General features: G+C 37.1%; 1 protein-coding gene across 1 annotated transcript; it reads right to left on the bottom strand.

The window, feature by feature from the left end:
• Positions 1-2,095: 2,095 nt before the first annotated feature.
• On the bottom strand, positions 2,096-21,328 carry LOC117322854 (A disintegrin and metalloproteinase with thrombospondin motifs gon-1-like). The gene is made up of 7 exons (XM_033877793.1): positions 21,230-21,328; positions 10,767-11,033; positions 7,901-8,065; positions 7,303-7,568; positions 2,868-3,059; positions 2,346-2,493; positions 2,096-2,185 (listed from the first exon to the last, which is right to left on the bottom strand). Exons 1-7 carry the CDS (start codon positions 21,261-21,263, stop codon positions 2,130-2,132), a joined length of 1,128 nt encoding a protein of 375 aa, XP_033733684.1. The 5' UTR covers positions 21,264-21,328; the 3' UTR covers positions 2,096-2,129.
• Between the last annotated feature and the right edge of the window lie 470 nt (positions 21,329-21,798).

Below are 21,798 nucleotides of genomic sequence, written 5' to 3' on the forward strand. Positions count from 1 at the left end.
GCTTTGTGCAAATTCCATTGAGGAAGTGGTTTATCAAGAGGAGTCCCAAGATTCTTATGAAAATGAGGGAAGTGGTCACTCCCACATAGATCATTATTCACCTTCCCGTCATAATCTAGTAAAAGTGAGGGATTGTATAATGATAGGTCGATGTGGGTACGAGAGCCTTTATCAAGGTGTAGATTTGTTGGGTTACTATTGTTAAAAAAGGCACAAGTTGTTTTTATCTTTAAATTCCTCGATTCGTCTCCCTTTCTCGTTTGTGTTCGGAGAGCCCCACAGACTGTTATGCCCATTGATTCTCCGAGAATTATGTTTGGTGCTGGGAGTTGCGGGACAAGATTATTGAGTTGCTCACAAGAGAAAGCAATACTCGACGGAAGATCAATTGAACAGTCAGTTACTTGTAAATTTGTGTTTAACGTGATAATTCTGGAATATTTTTATGGAAGCTACAGCTGCGCCACCCCTGTTTCCTACCGTTGCGATGCTATTATAGAGTGAGAAACTTCTAAAATTTATTGGGTTTTAAGCATGATCTCCTGAGGGTAAAATAAGGCAGGTCTAAATTCTTTCGATATATTTTGATACTCTTCTATATTTGCCCTTAGTCCGCGTATGTTCCATTGTATAATAGTATTGTTCGTATTGCTGACCACTATCCAGGTTCGTGATGGACGCTCTTTGGACTGACAGTACTACTAGGTGTAGGTTGTCTGGTAACAGCATCATTGCTGTCACAAAACTCACTGTCGTCCACAAGAACGTCGTACCTGTTATTGTGGACGACAGCGAGTTTGGTGACAGCAATGCTGTTGTTACCAGACAACCTGCACCTATACACCGGCCTAGCCAGAAGGTGGGAGCAAAAGAGGTCAATTTGGATAAATAGACGGCCTCTTCTCTTAAACTTAACTATGGATATCACTTTGATATTTGACTGCTAGCATCCTTATTGAGTAGGGATTCAAAATTGTAGAAATGGTGGGGCTGACCCCCGGGTGCCTCAGTGGGCAGGGCCAAAAGTGGGTCGATTTTGCTAAATTGGTATAAACAATTACTTGTCTGGAAGGAAGCGATGAATATCAATCATATTTGACTGGTATCATCCCTAGGGGTAGGGATTTAAAAAAAAAAACTAACTATAAATGGTCAAGCTGACCCCAGGGGGCTGAGGGTGGAGTCTAAAGGGGTCGATTTGGCTAAAGATATATAAACGACTTCTCTGAAACTAAGTTATGTACATCGCTCATATTTGATTGGTACCATCCTTATGATGTTGGGATTCAAAATTGTACAAGTGATGGGGCTGTCCGCCAGGGGGCCTAAGGGATGGGGCCAAAAAGTGTCCATTTAGCAATATTGATATTATTGACTTCTTCTCTGGAACTAGGCAATGTATGACATTGATATTTCAGTTGTAGCATCCCCTGGGGACCGGGATTTAAATTTATACAAATAAGGGGCTGGCATTTCGATGAATCTACGTCTGCTGTGAGGTAAAACGAAGCGTTCCATCATAGAACATGGCTCACGCTAACATCCGCCTTCGGCCCACGCCAGCCAAAGGGTTCATGGTTGTATTTTCAACTACATGTTCTACCAAAATATTACTTTTACTGTATCTTATTGAATTTTCAGTACTGTTTATATACCATGTGATTGTATTTTTGTATTCTTTGTGTCTTGATAAAGGGGCGGATTACCTCGAAATTCGACATTTTCCATTGTTGGAATTTGATTACTTCTTTCACCCATATGAACATTTCAAGTAATTCGTATCCTATGGAATACCTTTGCAAAAATTCTGTATAGCCTGATAGCCTGAGCTTATATTACTTCTTTGAATATATAACTTTAAAATTACAAAATAGAACAAATAAATAAATGCGACCTTTAACTGTGTATCATGTTTCAAAGTCCAGAACGAATATCGCTACAGTCTATATCTGGACTGTCTTCCTCCGACTTTCTTCGCCTTGCCTGCATGCTTTGCCTATCCAAATATATACTGTCTCGGCGGTATCAATGAATGGTTTTAGGGTAATTCTAAGACCTTGCGTGGTATATTTTGACAAACTTCACAACTAATCAATTCTTTTCGGAGTTTCATTGCCAATTTAATCGTTCTATATATATATGTAATTAGGTGGACAAACAGGTGTAGTCGCAGCCCCACGGATATCTGAAAAGACAAAACTCGTCCGTTTAACAGCTTTATGATATTGACTTTAATAATAAAATGTGTATGCAAACGTTCATGTTCAAAATAAGATATTTTTAATATTGTTTCAGTAGATTAATCTTACCCTCGAAGTATTACTTAAATAGCATGTTCAACTTACCAGAAATAGCGGAATACTCCAGATATATAGTATCGGGTTTGAACGAACCGCACCAACCATCAAAAGTCGTCTGTACTTTCAGCCCGTCAGAAGACCACACGACCGGCTCTACCCTCGATCCATAACCCCCGCCGTCAGACCAGGTACACTAGTTATCGACAAGTATAAGTCAGGTTTTATTAGGTGACGGACTTAATTTTTACAATGGATTTTGTCAAGGATAGCAACCTGTGGACTTAAATGCCTATTTATAGTAATTAAGGTACTGTAATGTGGCACAAGTATATTTCGCATGAAATATGCATTAAACTAAAACATGTCATGAGAAGAGTTGAAGTATGTTTCATCTAACATTTCAAAATATTACAGCTGTATGGGGAAGGACAACCATGTAATAAATATGTAATAAATATAAATGATTACCCTTCCCCCATAACCAATAAGACCCTCCCATGCTGGTAATCCAGGACATTACAAAATATATGCGACTGTGGACTTTATACATGAATCGCGATAACTTACGTCAGAACGGACCTTCAGCCCTGTACCGCCAGTATTGATGATGAAGACACCGGGAGCAGGACACTGTCTGTAATCCCTGTAGGCGTAATCAAAGGAGCAAGCGGCGGCCTCTCCGAACCCAGGGATAGATCGGTCTGATGTCTCCTGGCACGTGTCAGCGAATGTGAAATCGGCTCTGTCCACGGACATGTCCTAAAATATATATGTACCATTGCTGGTTTGTTTTTAACTACTTTCCATATACATATTCCTTGCCATTGTTGGCGGAATTCTAGTCCTTTGTAATCTTGGTTTGATATCTATTGTGGAAGCATACAATATAAAAGTTAGATAGCGCAACACAAAAAGTAAGCAGCTTTGATTAAACAAATGGTCCAAGGGCCTTTTGGCCTTTTACGGTCATCTGACTTTCATCAAAGTTTGCAATTTCTCTTAAAATTAAAGAAAAATATGTGAAGAACCTCGGCGACATAAAGGGATATTTTGTAGTTTTAGCATTTTTTATACTAGTTCTTCATAAGCTATTATAAAGCTACCACATCCAAAAGGTAAAGAAAGGGGAATGTAACGCCTCCAAGTAATGAATATCATAATCGTTATGAAGTATCTAAACACCTCATTTCTTAAGGGTACACGATTCCGACATTTCTGGGTCTGATTAGAAGATTATTGAAATCGGCCTATTTGAATATTTTTGGCCTTATCCCTAATTAGCCCCTGGACATCATGGTCAATAACGTCATTGTCCTTAAACCTTCGCCCGTTTTTAAAATTTCATCCATGATTCAAGAATTGTTAATTAAACGATCTGAATATAGCCAATTTCCCTATATAAACTATAGTAAACCTTTTGCCCAGAAGGGAACGTGATACCTCAGTGTAATGTATTTACCAATATTGATTAAATCACACATTTCTATTTTTGAAAAATACTTGATTATACCTTATCTGCATCTTGAAGATTGTTGAAATTTCAGCCAATTTTACCGACTGTGGGCCCCACCTCTAAGCCCCTTGGGATGGGCCTGTGTCACTATATCTATATCCTCAAACTGGCATCCTGTTCTGATAAATTCATCCATGATTGAATAATTCTCAACTGAACATAAACAAAATATAGCTAAAACTATAATTTTCCTTTATAAACGAGGTCACATTTAACCCCTCTCCTTGGGGAAACGCGAGACCCCAGGGTCATAAATAAGCTCGTAAAGACCATGATAAAAACCGTTACTTTTTCTTTAGAAGAATATTTTTGAAATGATAGCCAATTTGACCCCCCTTGGCCCCTCCTCTCAGGGACCAGAGGGCAGGTATCATATAATTCATAATTTTCTTTTATGCATGGAAGCTTCTGAAAAAATAATCAAAAACGGTTCGGGGGGTTTTGAAGGAGATGTTGAAAATGTTGAAACGTTCACCACGACGCACGGCACAATTTGATGGACGGATTACCTTTCGATAAAATTGATGACACGACAAGCCAGCTACGGTCTCTTCGTACGCTGTATATAATAGAATGTCCCCGTGATATGGATGCTATTAAAATGTATCTCCACTCCATCTAATCAAGCTCATCAGAATGGTATTTTTGTCTTCAAAGCATTCAGAGCTGTAAATGTTTTGTTCTGAGACAGAGAAATCTGTAGATGTTTTGTTGTGGGACAGACAAAGATGTAGATGTTTTGTTTTGAGACAGACAAAGCTGTAGATGTTTTGTTCTGACACAGACAAGTCTGTAGATGTTTTGTTATCGGACAGACAAATCTGTAGATGTTTTGTTCTGAGACAGAGAAATCTGTAGATGTTTTGTTGTGGGACAGACAAAGCTGTAGATGTTTTGTTCTGACACAGACAAGTCTGTAGATGTTTTGTTATCGGACAGACAAATCTGTAGATGTTTTGTTCTGAGACAGAGAAATCTGTAGATGTTTTGTTGTGGGACAGACAAAGCTGTAGATGTTTTGTTCTGGGACAGACAAATCTGTAGATGTTTTGTTATAGGACAGACAAAGATGTAGATGTTTTGTTTTGAGACAGACAAAGCTGTAGATGTTTTGTTCTGAGACAGACAAATTTGTAGATGTTTTGTTCTGAGACAGACAAATCTGTAGATGTTTTGTTCCGAGGCAGACAAAGATGTAGATGTTTTGTTATCGGACAGACAAAGCTGTAGATGTTTTGTTCCGAGGCAGACAAATTTGTATATTTTTTTTGTTCTGAGACAGACAAAGATGTAGATGTTTTGTTCTGAGACAGACAAAGCTGTAGATGTTTTGTTCTGAGACAGACAAAGCTGTAGATGTTTTGTTCTGAGACAGACAAAGCTGTAGATGTTTTGTTCTGAGACAGACAAAGCTGTAGATGTTTTGTTCCGAGGCAGACAAAGATGTAGATGTTTTGTTTTGAGACAGACAAAGCTGTAGATGTTTTGTTCCGAGGCAGACAAAGCTGTAGATGTGTTGTTCTGAGACAGACAAAGATGTAGATGTTTTGTTCTGAGACAGACAAATCTGTAGATGTTTTGTTCTGAGACAGACAAATCTGTAGATGTTTTGTTCCGAGGCAGACAAAGATGTAGATGTTTTGTTATCGGACAGACAAAGCTGTAGATGTTTTGTTCCGAGGCAGACAAAGCTGTAAATGTTTTGTTCTGAGACAGACAAAGATGTAGATGTTTTGTTCTGAGACAGACAAATCTGTAGATGTTTTGTTCTGAGACAGACAAAGATGTAGATGTTTTGTTCTGAGACAGACAAATCTGTAGATGTTTTGTTCTGACGCAGACAAATCTGTAGATGTTTTGTTCTGAGACAGACAATGCTGTAGATGTTTTGTTCTGAGACAGACAAATTTGTAGATGTTTTGTTCTGAGACAGACAAAGCTGTAGATGTTTTGTTCCGAGGCAGACAAAGCTGTAGATGTTTTGTTCTGGTACAGACAAATTTGTATATTTTTTTTGTTCTGAGACAGACAAATCTGTAAATGTTTTGTCATCGGACAGACAAATCTGTAGATGTTTTGTTCTGGGTAATTTGTTGACAAAATGAAGTATATTGAATATCATATTAATTTGTTCTGGGTAATTTGTTGACGTATATTGAGCGATATTAAGTTTACAATTCGACGTATATCGAAGTATATAATTTTAATTTGTTGACAATTTGACGTGTATTGAATGACGTTTCATTAATTTGATGACAATTTGACGTGTATTGAATATTATATTATTTTTTTTGACAATTCGACGTATATTGAGCGATATTAAGTTGACAATTTGACGTATATCGAAGGATATAATATTAACTTGTTGACAATTTCACGTGAATTGAATGCTATATTAATTTGTTGACAATTTGACGTATATTGAATGATATTAAATAGTTTACAATTCGACGTGTATTTGATATTAATTTAATGACAATTTGACGTGTATAAATGATTTACGTATTCATTTATTGACAATTTGTGGTATATTAAATGATATTAAATTCATTTGTTTACTATTTTTCGTGTATTGAATGCTATTACATTAATTTGTTGAAAATTTGACGTACATGTATATTTTAATAACATTTCATTAATTTGTTGACAATATGACTTTTATTCAATTATACATATTATAAATGTGTTGACAATTTGACGTTTATTGAAGACTATATTAATTTGTTGACAATATGAAGTTGATTGAATGATATTATATTCATTTGTTGACAGTTTGACGTGCATTGAATATTATATTAACTTGTTGACAATTTGACGTATATCAAATCATATACGTATTCATCTGTTGATAATTTGCCGTGAATATAATGTTATATTAATTTGTTGACAATTTGACGTGTATTGAATATTATCTTAAATTGTTTACAGATTGACGTATATTGAATAATATTACATTAATGTGTAGACAATTTGACGTTTATTGAATGACACTTTATTAATTTGTTGACAATATGACCTGTATTCAATGATGTATATTATAAACGTGTTAACAATTTGACGCGTATTGAAGACAGTTTTTGACAATTTGACGTATATTGAATGACATTTCATTAATTTGTTGACAATATGACTTGTATTCAATAATGATACTATAAATGTGTTGACAATTTAACGTGTATTGAAGATTATATTAATTTGTTAACATAATTAAGTGCATTCAATGATGTTATATAAATTTGTCGACATTTTGACGTGCATTGAATATTTTATTAACTTGTTGACAGTTTGGCGTATATTGAATATGATATTAATTTGTTGACAGTTTGGCGTGTATTGAATGATGTTATATGGATTTGTGATCAATTTGACGTGTATTGGATGATATTTTATGGATTTGTTAACAATTTGACGTGTATTGGATGATATTATATGGATTTGTTGACAATTGACGTGTATTGATTGAGATAATTATAAATATTAAACCCTTACCTCCAGATTGACGTTGATTTTGTTGAAATGTGCTGTGGCATCACCATCCCGGTCTACAAACGAGCAAGGGAAAGTCCATGTTCTTAAGGAGAAATCATTACGGGACATGTTCTCCTCAAACAGTGTTACATAGGCTTTGGGATCGGCAGCCATATTATGGCAGTAGATCTGCACTCCCTGACCCCCGAGTACTGGCGGATATAACAGGTAGGTAGCATCAGCGTTGGTACTGCTACACGTCTGGACGTCCTCGCAACTCTCCAGGTCTACAAACAACACCAACATTTATTCAGTATCAATTGAGCAATATGGTATCTGGCTGTATTGAATGGACTGTAAAGGATTATATATCTCTCTTTATATAACTTTTCATAAAACAATTTGTAATTACCGCTCGTACACATGCGATATTTGATAATTTTCTTGATTTCTAGAAGATGAAATAACATTAAGATATTTACATGTATTTCTTTGCCGTCGGTTTCTGCTTTAAGTTTATATGTAAATAAGAAAAGACTAAAATGGAAATCGTTGAAAATAGAGGATACGTTAAAGTCGAGTGTATGCAAATACATAGTGAAATAAGGAAAATAAATACCTCTACAAAAATCGGACATCAGAGTCCAATTTCCAGTAGTCAAACATTGTACATCTGATACTCTTGGTAAACGGGCGCCTACACAGCTGTACTGTCGTCTGCTACCAAGGTAATTAGTCCCTGTTACCCAGGAAACCCCAGCTTCTGTTGGAGGGTCTTCACAGTCTGGTAATATTACAATTATGTTATTAAATTATACACCGCTATTGTTCAGAATATTGTTAATGGCCGTTGTCCGAGGAATATGGACATGTATCCCACATGTAAGAACGCTTACCAGGAATACAGCGAAACTTCATGAAATGCAAATAGCACAAGGAAACTCCCAAAAAGTTTTGACGATATGCAAAAAACAAAAACAGCCAAAAAAGAAAATATTTCGGACTGTTTTTACGAAAGATAACGATATTACGTTGCCATATTTAGACGAAAAAAAGTGGATCCCATACTAATGACTATATAAATCAAGGAGTCTTAAAGAAGAAATTGGAAAATTTTAAACATTCAAAATCTCCAGAACCAGATATGATCTATCCCAGCGCTGTAAAGGTGACCTCGGGTATTATATGCATACTGTTATCAATGATATATCAAACAATGTACCGGAAGATTGGAAATGTGATATCGGCAATATTTTAAAAGGGAGACTGGAAGGAGAATGCTTAATATAGGCCATTCAGTCTGACAAGTAAAGCGTTTGATTTAAACTTCTAGAATCGTTTGTGAGGGATGAGTAGATGAGTCACATGAGGTAAAACAATCTCTTCAGCAGAGTTTGATGGGGATTTCTAGATGGCAGTTCAAAAGACCAACCAAACAATTGTTTTTCCATAGACTTTAGTGTTAACGTTTTGGAGTATATCATTAAAATTCTTGATTCAATATGATATGGTTTATAACAAAAGTTTAGGGTCTCATATAACAATTAATAAAAAATGTTGGTCCTTCAACTCAAGCTTTTCACATGGTAGCCATTTTGAAAATAGGCTAATTTCGCAGTAGATATTCTCAAAAATCTGAAATGTTTACCTGTTGATTATTATGACCTGAACTTTTGAAAATAAAATTCAATCAGTCTTACAAAATAGATAAATGAATAAAGTTCCCACACTTGATATTTAAACTAAAAAATATTGTATCGCGGGTAATTTGCCACTCGGACAAAGAAGCATTGTGTACGGAGAATATCCCTAATATGGAAACCTATATCCAGTGACATTTAACAGAGATGGGTGTTCATTAATTCTATGATGCCAAGTGTAACAAGCCCGGGAACGGATAATTGGATGTTGTCTTAAGACTGATAACACTTTCTCAGTAATAAATTATTAACCAGATCGTGCAGTTCGACATCAGGACATATTTTCATTGCCAAACTGGTCTGAAACACAAAAATATAGTTTTAAAGGAAACATTGATTTATATCAAAAATTTTTATACTGATTATGTGTATTGTTTTATGAGCTGACCATCAAAGGATTGTCAATCCTGTACATGTCTGTGTATGCCTGTGTATGGTAAACAGTCATATAATTGTTATTAAGGGTTATACATCAACTCAGTATTCAGTATTTTCGGATAATCTTTGAGTCACGCTATATAATACCAGTATATGCAGATTTGACTTTGAGTGGAAAGGGTTGTATAATTTCTTGATGTAGAATTGGCGATTTCCTAGTCTTCATGTTTCATCTTTATACTAATACAAACGAAGTCCTTTGATATCTTCATTGTAGTAGTTGTGACATCATTATAGTCTACTTTTATAATTGACAATTTAAAACGTCCAATAAAATATTGCAAAGATCTATTCAAATGGGACATTTATCGTAGATATAGCAAATATGCTTTAAACTTCTATCGCCTTGAAAAGGAACACGAGTGTCGACCTACCGATGACAAAGGAAATCGATGGCCATTTACACCACCTCAGTTTGTATATCTCTTTGATAGCGTGTCTATGTAAACAAATGTAAATTCAGCCTCGTTAGTTTTGAAGTATCAATTGTTCTGCACGTGAACTGAACCTGTATCTATTGAACGAACCAACGGTCAAAAACGTCGGTGTAGTGTTCCATCATACATCAACGGTCAAAAAGGTCAGTTTGAGTGTCCTCGCATAAACCAATGGTCAAAAAGGTCAGTGTGAGTGTCCCATAACACATCAACGGTCAAAAAGGTCAGTTTGAGTGTCCTCGCATAAACCAACGGTCAAAAAGGTCAGTGTGAATGTCCCATCACACATCAACGGTTAAAAAGGTCAGTTTGAGTGTTCCATCACACATTAACGGTCAAAAAGGTCGGTGCTAGTGTCAGCACATAAACCAACGGTCAAAAAGGTCAGTGTGAGCGTCCCATAACACATCAACGGTCAAAAGGGTCAGTTTGAGTGTCCTCGCATAAACCAATGGTCAAAAAGGTCAGTGTGAGTGTCCCATAACACATCAACGGTCAAAAATGTCAGTTTGAGTGTCCTCGCATAAACCAACGGCCAAAAAGGTTAGTTTGAGTGTCCCGTCACACATCGACGGCCAAAAAGGTTAGTTTGAGTGTTCCGTCACACATCAACGGTCAAAAAGGTCAATACGAAGGTCCCGTCACACATCAAGGATATGTATGAGGACAGTATTAGTTAACAGTAAAACAATTAATGGAAGGATATCCTACCCAGCCATGAAATCGTACATAACTTACTCCTTTATCTTATCGCACTTCATTCACAGTTTACTTTATACTCACTTCGAAAGCATTGTTATCATTTTCTAATATACACAACTTCATTTTTCGCCACGCTCATGCTACCCCATGCATAGACTGGTGAAGATAAATCTTATAAAAATATGTTAGATTACCAATTGCGTATTACCTTTAATAGGTTCGAGGACGCTGTTGCCGTCGGTGATGTAGTAGTAAGAGGTGTTGACACTGACCAAAGAAGAGGTGGGATCCTTGAAAACGACGGTGTGTGTCTGACACAACCGAGTGTATTTATTATAGAACAGAGACACACACAAGGCCTGTGATGTACAGCGTGATGAACACATCATCAAGTTGTCCAGAGTGTAGCTTCCAATCATGTCATTAGTAAAACGTTTGTCGTTAAACGATTCTTCTTTATTGAGTTTCATAAAGACTGCAATAGGAATGATACATAAATCACACTATGTGTTGATATCACTCTCTTAACATCACAAAAATGTCACTTAACTTAAACTGTCGGTCCCTAACGATGTCGTCCTAACTCTACTCACCTTGTAATAACTAATGTCCAATGCTACAATATCGTGCCACTTACATCCAGATTTTTAATGGTGTCTACATAAAGTACCTAAAACACACATCGTTACTTCCACTTCCATTTCATCAGCAGAAATACACATCATTGGTTTGTTTCTGTATTAAGAACTCCGTGTTGACCTATACTGATTGCATACTGAGAGATTTGTACCGAGAACCTTACCTGCTAACCTATACCTCTACATATACCGGATATTCACTATATGAAATCAAACGTCTGATATTTGTGAGACAGCAAATTACTAGTAGGTATTGGAAAGAGTTCTCCGTTTTTTTAAATCTTTGATTTTAGTTTAATTATGATGCTATGTAATGTCATTTGTTTTTGTAATGAAATTGAGTTTTCCTTTGTGTTGTTGTACATTTGTGTAGTTAAGTTGTTTTCAACTTTGAGAATTCATCTCGCAATTCCCATTCATTTTAGACTGAATATGAAATGAGGGGCTGTGGTTTAAATTGGGCCAAGATATGCTTATGTTTTAGGCCATACTTTCTTTTGTTGATAAGATAACGCGCGATATGGACCTTATATTTTATCTTTTCCTCATACCTTTTTCATTTCTTACATGTACGTTTATATTTCTTTTGAAGTCCGAATCCCGAGTCCGAATATCTCATTCCTTTTTAACTGTGTTCTGCTAAATGCCTAATGAAACATTACTACCATGTAAGCTGTAGTTAAGAGTAATGGGCTACCTTGTCATTAACAATAATTGTTGTATGATTAGATTGTGTTTCAGAAGCAATTAACATTGATATCATAATGATTTGTAGTTTTAATTTTCTATTTATTTAGTTCATTACCGCCCGTCCAATCATCCTGTAATGTCTGCCAATCTACCACATAGTACACAGGTTACACCTACCTGAACCAGTGATCGAGCTGTCGATAGGATGTCCTAGGATCTATGCTGCAGTACCATTTTACAACAACCATAATAATTGAAATTTTACGAATGACTTATATTTATACAATGTTAATCACGAATTACGGTGTCTCTCCTGTCCCACTTTGTCAGTATAGTAAGTTTTAAAAGAATCAACAGAACCATTTAATAGACCAGTAATATCTTACCTTATACAGCTGTATACTACTTAGAAACAAAAAGGGGAGCCAAGATATGTATAAAACATTCAATAGGTATATATCTCAATAAACACAGCAGAGATAAAATGGCGAAAAACAACACAATACACACCAGATGTTTGGAAACAGCATTATATAATACCATTTACCACAACAATGGGTACAAATTTACCAAAAATCCAAGCAATTTCATAATAATATACCAAAAATTATACATTTATCTTACATCAAGAAAAAAATCAGAAATACTTATCAATGAATTAAAGCATAAATAATCAAAATATACAAAATACATAAAACAATTGCACAGAAACTAATACATTTTTATTCAATCATGGGGAGAAAGCTTTTTTTTTTCAATAACTTCAGTTAACATTAAAATGAAATACTACATTTATGTACATGTATATACAATAAGACAATTTTAGCATTTCATCATTTAATCTTGAGTTTCTAAACAAAGTACCGGTATAAAGATTTTAATAAATATAAGTAGCACATGCATATTTTTATTTGAAGGCTGATCCCAAGGCCCCAACCCTGGCAGCTTTCCAATCTATTCATGTTCTGGGAGATTAAATTGTTTGGGTTTTTTTTTGTTTATATATATATATAAAAAAAACATACATGTAAAAAAGTTTTTTTTAAAGTACACGTAATTATATGTTTCGCCTCTCCCGCTTTGCCATTTTTCCAATATGGCTATCAACTAATTTCTATACCTATTGAAGCAGCAATACAAAATATATATGATCTTCTCGAAATCTAAGCTTTTTAACCAAAATTACAACACAAATTAAAATTCATCTAATAAGTTGGGTGTGTTGAGATATCCATACTGCAATACAACGGTATTCTAGGTTTGGTTGAAACAGCATTGACTTTTTGAGAAAGAGAGCTAAACACAAAACTTATAAAGTTCAGATTCCCAGCATCCCTAGTCACACAAAACTTATAAAGTCCAGATTCCCAGCATCCCTAGTCACACAAAACTTATAAAGTTCAGATTCCCAGCATCCCTAGTCCAACAAAACTTATAAAGTTCAGATTCCCAGCATCCCTAGTCCAACAAAACTTATAAAGTCCAGTTTCCCAGCATCCCTAGTCACACAAAACCTATAAAGTCCAGATTCCCAGCATCCCTAGTCACACAAAACTTATAGAGTCCAGATTCCCAGCATCCCTAGTCACACAAAACCTATAAAGTTCAGATTCCCAGCATCCCTAGTCACACACAACTTATAAAGTTCAGATTCCCAGCATCCCTAGTCACACAAAACCTATAAAGTTCAGATTCCCAGCATCCCTAGTCACACAAAACCTATAAAGTTCAGATTCCCAGCATCCCTAGTCACACAAAACTTATAAAGTCCAGACTCCCAGCATCCCTAGTCACACAAAACCTATAAAGTCCAGATTCCCAGCATCCCTAGTCACACAAAACCTATAAAGTCCAGATTCCCAGCATCCCTAGTCACACAAAACTTATAAAGTCCAGATTCCCAGCATCCCTAGTCACACAAAACCTATAAAGTCCAGATTCCCAGCATCCCTAGTCACAAAAAACTTATAAAGTTCAGATTCCCAGCATCCCTAGTCACACAAAACCTATAAAGTTCAGATTCCCAGCATCCCTAGTCACACAAAACCTATAAAGTTCAGATTCCCAGCATCCCTAGTCACACAAAACTTATAAAGTCCAGACTCCCAGCATCCCTAGTCACACAAAACCTATAAAGTTCAGATTCCCAGCATCCCTAGTCACACAAAACTTATAAAGTCCAGACTCCCAGCATCCCTAGTCACACAAAACCTATAAAGTCCAGATTCCCAGCATCCCTAGTCACACAAAACCTATAAAGTTCAGATTCCCAGCATCCCTAGTCACACAAAACCTATAAAGTCCAGATTCCCAGCATCCCTAGTCACACAAAACCTATAACGTCCAGATTCCCAGCATCCCTAGTCACACAAAACTTATAAAGTCCAGATTCCCAGCATCCCTAGTCACACAAAACTTATAAAGTCCAGATTCCCAGCATCCCTAGTCACACAAAACTTATAAAGTCCAGATTCCGAGTATCCCTAGTCACACAAAACCTATAAAGTTCAGATTCCCAGCATCCCTAGTCACACAAAACTTATAAAGTTCAGATTCCCAGCATCCCTAGTCACACAAAACCTATAAAGTTCAGATTCCCAGCATCCCTAGTCACACAAAACCTATAAAGTTCAGATTCCCAGCATCCCTAGTCACACAAAACTTATAAAGTCCAGACTCCCAGCATCCCTAGTCACACAAAACCTATAAAGTCCAGATTCCCAGCATCCCTAGTCACACAAAACCTATAAAGTTCAGATTCCCAGCATCCCTAGTCACACAAAACTTATAAAGTCCAGATTCCCAGCATCCCTAGTCACACAAAACCTATAAAGTCCAGATTCCCAGCATCCCTAGTCACACAAAACCTATAACGTCCAGATTCCCAGCATCCCTAGTCACACAAAACTTATAAAGTCCAGATTCCCAGCATCCCTAGTCACACAAAACTTATAAAGTCCAGATTCCGAGTATCCCTAGTCACACAAAACTTATAAAGTCCAGATTCCCAGCATCCCTAGTCACACAAAACTTATAAAGTCCAGATTCCCAGCATCCCTAGTCACACAAAACTTATAAAGTCCAGATTCCCAGCATCCCTAGTCACACAAAACTTATAAAGTCCAGATTCCCAGCATCCCTAGTCACACAAAACTTATAAAGTTCAGATTCCCAGCATCCCTAGTCACACAAAACTTATAAAGTCCAGATTCCCAGCATCCCTAGTCACACAAAACTTATAAAGTCCAGATTCCCAGCATCCCTAGTCACACAAAACCTATAACGTCCAGATTCCCAGCATCCCTAGTCACACAAAACTTATAAAGTCCAGATTCCCAGCATCCCTAGTCACACAAAACTTATAAAGTCCAGATTCCGAGTATCCCTAGTCACACAAAACTTATAAAGTCCAGATTCCCAGCATCCCTAGTCACACAAAACTTATAAAGTCCAGATTCCCAGCATCCCTAGTCACACAAAACTTATAAAGTTCAGATTCCCAGCATCCCTAGTCACACAAAACTTATAAAGTCCAGATTCCCAGCATCCCTAGTCACACAAAACTTATAAAGTTCAGATTCCCAGCATCCCTAGTCACACAAAACTTATAAAGTCCAGATTCCCAGCATCCCTAGTCACACAAAACTTATAAAGTCCAGATTCCCAGCATCCCTAGTCACACAAAACTTATAAAGTCCAGATTCCCAACATCCCTAGTCCAACAAAACTTATAAAATTCAGATTCCCAGCATCCCTAGTCACACAAAACTTATAAAGTCCAGATTCCCAGCATCCCTAGTCACACAAAACTTATAAAGTCCAGATTCCCAACATCCCTAGTCCAACATAACTTATAAAGTTCAGATTCCCAGCATCCCTAGTCACACAAAACTTATAAAGTTCAGTTTCCCAGCATCCCTAGTCACACAAAACGTATAAAGTTCAGATTCCCAGCATCCCTAGTCACACAAAACTTATAAAGTCCAGATTCCCAGCATCCCTAGTCACACAAAACTTATAAAGTCCAGATTCCCAGCATCCCTAGTCACACAAAACTTATAAAGTCCAGATTCCCAGCATCCCTAGTCACACAAAACTTATAAAGTCCAGATCCCCAGCATCCCTAGTCCAACAAAACTTATAAAGTTCAGATTCCCAGCATCCCTAGTCACACAAAACTTATAAAGTTCAGATTCCCAGCATCCCTAGTCACACAAAACTTATAAAGTCCAGATTCCCAGCATCCCTAGTCCAACAAAACTTATAAAGTCCAGATTCCCAGCATCCCTAGTCCAACAAAACTTATAAAGTTCAGATTCCCAGCATCCCTAGTCACACAAAACTTATAAAGTCCAGATTCCCAGCATCCCTAGTCACACAAAACCTATAAAGTCCAGATTCCCAGCATCCCTAGTCACACAAAACTTATAAAGTCCAGATTCCCAGCATCCCTAGTCACACAAAACTTATAAAGTCCAGATTCCCAGCATCCCTAGTCACACAAAACTTATAAAGTCCAGATTCCCAGCATCCCTAGTCCAACAAAACTTATAAAGGCCAGATTCCTAGCATCCCTAGTCACACAAAACTTATAAAGTCCAGATTCCCAGCATCCCTAGTCACACAAAACTTATAAAGTCCAGATTCCCAGCATCCCTAGTCACACAAAACTTATAAAGTTCAGATTCCCAGCATCCCTAGTCACACAAAACTTATAAAGTCTAGATTCCCAGCATCCCTAGTCACACAAAACTTATAAAGTTCAGATTCCCAGCATCCCTAGTCACACAAAACTTATAAAGTAGTCACACAAAACTTATAAAGTTCAGTTTCCCAGCATCCCTAGTCCAACAAAACTTATAAAGTTCAGTTTCCCAGCATCCCTAGTCACACAAAACCTATAAAGTTCAGATTCCCAGCATCCCTAGTCACACAAAACTTATAAAGTTCAGATTCCCAGCATCCCTAGTCCAACAAAACTTATAAAGTTCAGATTCCCAGCATCCCTAGTCACACAAAACTTATAAAGTTCAGATTCCCAGCATCCCTAGTCCAACAAAACTTATAAAGTCCAGATTCCCAGCATCCCTAGTCACACAAAACGTATAAAGTCCAGATTCCCAGCATCCCTAGTCCAACAAAACCTATAAAGTCCAGATTCCCAGCATCCCTAGTCCAACAAAACTTATAAAGTTTAGATTCCCAGCATCCCTAGTCACACAAAACTTATAAAGTTCAGATTCCCACCATCCCTAGTCCAACAAAACTTATAAAGTCCAGATTCCCAGCATCCCTAGTCACACAAAACTTATAAAGTCCAGATTCCCAGCATCCCTAGTCACACAAAACTTATAAAGTTCAGATTCCCAGCATCCCTAGTCACACAAAACTTATAAAGTCCAGATTCCCAGCATCCCTAGTCACACAAAACTTATAAAGTCCAGATTCCCAACATCCCTAGTCCAACAAAACTTATAAAATTCAGATTCCCATCATCCCTAGTCACACAAAACTTATAAAGTCCAGATTCCCAGCATCCCTAGTCACACAAAACTTATAAAGTCCAGATTCCCAACATCCCTAGTCCAACATAACTTATAAAGTTCAGATTCCCAGCATCCCTAGTCACACAAAACTTATAAAGTTCAGTTTCCCAGCATCCCTAGTCACACAAAACGTATAAAGTTCAGATTCCCAGCATCCCTAGTCACACAAAACTTATAAAGTCCAGATTCCCAGCATCCCTAGTCACACAAAACTTATAAAGTCCAGATTCCCAGCATCCCTAGTCACACAAAACTTATAAAGTCCAGATTCCCAGCATCCCTAGTCACACAAAACTTATAAAGTCCAGATTCCCAGCATCCATAGTCCAACAAAACTTATAAAGTTCAGATTCCCAGTATCCCTAGTCACACAAAACTTATAAAGTTCAGATTCCCAGCATCCGTAGTCACACAAAACTTATAAAGTCCAGATTCCCAGCATCCCTAGTCCAACAAAACTTATAAAGTCCAGATTCCCAGCATCCCTAGTCCAACAAAACTTATAAAGTTCAGATTCCCAGCATCCCTAGTCACACCAAACTTATAAAGTCCAGATTCCCAGCATCCCTAGTCACACAAAACCTATAAAGTCCAGATTCCCAGCATCCCTAGTCACACAAAACTTATAAAGTCCAGATTCCCAGCATCCCTAGTCACACAAAACTTATAAAGTCCAGATTCCCAGCATCCCTAGTCACACAAAACTTATAAAGTCCAGATTCCCAGCATCCCTAGTCACACAAAACTTATAAAGTCCAGATTCCCAGCATCCCTAGTCACACAAAACTTATAAAGTCCAGATTCCCAGCATCCCTAGTCACACAAAACTTATAAAGTTCAGATTCCCAGCATCCCTAGTCACACAAAACTTATAAAGTTCAGATTCCCAGCATCCCTAGTCACACAAAACTTATAAAGTCTAGATTCCCAGCATCCCTAGTCACACTAAACTTATAAAGTTCAGATTCCCAGCATCCCAAGTCACACAAAACTTATAAAGTCCAGATTCCCAGCATCCCTAGTCACACAAAACTTATAAAGTCCAGATTCCCAGCATCCCTAGTCACACAAAACTTATAAAGTCCAGATTCCCAGCATCCCTAGTCCAACAAAACTTATAAAGTTCAGATTCCCAGCATCCCTAGTCACACAAAACTTATAAAGTCCAGATTCCCAGCATCCCTAGTCACACAAAACTTATAAAGTCCAGATTCCCAGTATCCCTAGTCACACAAAACTTATAAAGTCCAGATTCCCAGCATCCCTAGTCACACAAACTTATAAAGTCCAGATTCCCAGCATCCCTAGTCACACAAACTTATAAAGTTCAGATTCCCAGCATCCCTAGTCACACAAAACTTATAAAGTCCAGATTCCCAGCATTCCTAGTCCAACAAAACCTATAAAGTCCAGATTCCCAGCATCCCTAGTCCAACAAAACTTATAAAGTTCAGATTCCCAGCATCCCTAGTCACACAAAACTTATAAAGTTCAGATTCCCACCATCCCTAGTCCAACAAAACTTATAAAGTCCAGATTCCCAGCATCCCTAGTCACACAAAACTTATAAAGTCCAGATTCCCAGCATCCCTAGTCACACAAAACTTATAAAGTTCAGATTCCCAGCATCCCTAGTCACACAAAACTTATAAAGTCCAGATTCCCAGCATCCCTAGTCACACAAAACTTATAAAGTCCAGATTCCCAGCATCCATAGTCCAACAAAACTTATAAAGTTCAGATTCCCAGTATCCCTAGTCACACAAAACTTATAAAGTCCAGATTCCCAGTATCCCTAGTCACACAAAACTTATAAAGTTCAGATTCCCAGTATCCCTAGTCACACAAAACTTATAAAGTTCAGATTCCCAGTATCCCTAGTCACACAAAACTTATAAAGTCCAGATTCCCAGCATCCCTAGTCACACAAAACTTATAAAGTCCAGATTCCCAGCATCCCTAGTCACACAAAACTTATAAAGTCCAGATTCCCAGCATCCCTAGTCACACAAAACTTATAAAGTTCAGATTCCCAGTATCCTTAGTCACACAAAACTTATAAAGTTCAGATTCCCAGTATCCCTAGTCACACAAAACTTATAAAGTTCAGATTCCCAGCATCCCTAGTCACACAAAACTTATAAAGTCCAGATTCCCAGCATCCCTAGTCACACAAAACTTATAAAGTCCAGATTCCCAGCATCCCTAGTCCAACAAAACTTATAAAGTTCAGATTCCCAGTATCCCTAGTCACACAAAACTTATAAAGTCCAGATTCCCAGCATCCCTAGTCACACAAAACCTATAAAGTTCAGATTCCCAGCATCCCTAGTCACACAAAACCTATAAAGTTCAGATTCCCAGTATCCCTAGTCACACAAAACTTATAAAGTTCAGATTCCCAGCATCCCTAGTCTTCATTTATTCTGTAAATGAAGGCTGTGTTGAGATGTCCACTATGTGATCTAGCTGGGTGATATTCTGTAAATGAAGGCTGTGTTGAGATGTCCACTATGTGATCTAGCTGGGTGATATTATGTAAATGAAGGCTGTGTTGAGATGTCCACTATGTGATCTAGCTGGGTGATATTCTGTAAATGAAGGCTGTGTTGAGATGTCCACTATGTGATCTAGCTGGGTGATATTATGTAAATGAAGGCTGTGTTGAGATGTCCACTATGTGATCTAGCTGGGTGATATTCTGTAAATGAAGGCTGTGTTGAGATGTCCACTATGTGATCTAGCTGGGTGATATTATGTAAATGAAGGCTGTGTTGAGATGTCCACTATGTGATCTAGCTGGGTGATATTCTGTAAATGAAGGCTGTGTTGAGATGTCTCCTATATGATCCAACTGGATGATTTTCTGTAAATGAAGGCTGGGTTGAAATGTCAACTATGTGATCTAACCATATACCAAGTTTGGTTAAAGTTGGACTTTTTGAGTGATGGATCCAAACACATAATTTTAAAGTGAAATGTTTACAATGCTACCGTCGCCACCGGAAAAAATAACACTATAGTCTCGCTTCACGACTTCGTCGCAGCCGAGACAATAAAACATCCAATTTCCTTGAATTTCAGTGCTAGTAGGAATTATCAAAACTTTGAGTTCCCTACAACCATTTGTTATCCTCGCCAATTAGATTATACCGCCAAATTGTATCGACTCGTAGATCAGAGATATTTTAACTATTTAGATTGTTTTGGTGATTGTGTTATTGAAATACACATCTTATTGCTAGGCGTATTAACAAGAACATTAATTAGTCGGCTATTATTAGTCCAATTAAAATCGCTTTAACAGATAAGTACATATTGCACGAGTTTTACCTCCTAAATTGTACTTAGTTAAACGGTATTTCAGTTCAGTATTAACTATTATTATTCGATTATAGAAATATAAGACGGTTTTATTACAGTTTTACCAATGCAATATCGAAAATCATTCATTCTACGAGAATCAAATCACTTTTTTTCTGATTTGACCCATCAAAACACTGCCTACAAACGACAATTGGGAAACTTAAAAGCTGACCCTGAATATTGTGATATAAAAATGTAATAAAAATAATTTCTAATAAAATTTTCAGTAATACCAAACATATTTCACTTGTATTGCTAATATTTTGATATTTTTCACTCGTGTTGCGCACTCGTGAAATATATCAAATTATTAAACCCACTCGTGAAATATGTTTGGACACCATTGGATATCATCTATGTCTTTGCTATCGTACGGGTGTAGTGAAATTAAGAATATTTTTCTTAACTTATAGAAATAAAATTAAACTTACCCGACGTTTCTCCTGTGACACGAGGACATAGCATATTAAGACCAAACAGTGTTAGTATACACGTTATGGGATATGTGAATATCCCAGGATAAAAGGCCATCACACCTGTGTCCGGTGTATCACTACTACCTGTATTGGGGATCAGCCAGTGTGAACGTAGGTATCGCCTTTTATCCTGTAGTGTCTATTGTCTCGTAGTTTATTGATTATCACTCGTTTTCAGGACATCACAGCTTTGTATTGGAAAGAAAAGAAAACAACTACAAGAAAAATGACATCATGTTCATTTTAACTTTCTATGTTGATTACAAATTTCTCCCCATAAACATTTTTCTCAAGCTCAAAAGAAAGCCACTAAATCTGTTAGGTTTCGGGAAATTTTGGCATTTGTTTCGTCATAACAGGGTGGTTTTATTTCCGTGTGTCTAAAGTTTGCATTTCCATCATCCTTGGCGTATTCCGATGTTCATGCTACAATAGCAGTTTCTGTCATGTTAGCCGGAGATGAAATGGATTTCCCCCTGGGCGCCATTGAGATTTTATCTTCGACATACGGTAATACATAACAT

The sequence above is a fragment of the Pecten maximus genome, chromosome 3, assembly GCF_902652985.1.
Source record: "Pecten maximus chromosome 3, xPecMax1.1, whole genome shotgun sequence".
Taxonomy (NCBI): domain Eukaryota; kingdom Metazoa; phylum Mollusca; class Bivalvia; order Pectinida; family Pectinidae; genus Pecten; species Pecten maximus.

Coding starts and splice junctions, on each gene's coding strand:
- LOC117322854 (XM_033877793.1), bottom strand. CDS start 21,263: ATGCTATGTCCTCGTGTCACAGGAGAAACGTCGG. Junction 8,066..10,766: donor CGTCCTCGAACCTATTAAAG/GTAATACGCAAT, acceptor TAATATTACCAG/ACTGTGAAGACCCTCCAACA. Junction 7,569..7,900: donor GATGTCCGATTTTTGTAGAG/GTATTTATTTTC, acceptor TGTTGTTTGTAG/ACCTGGAGAGTTGCGAGGAC.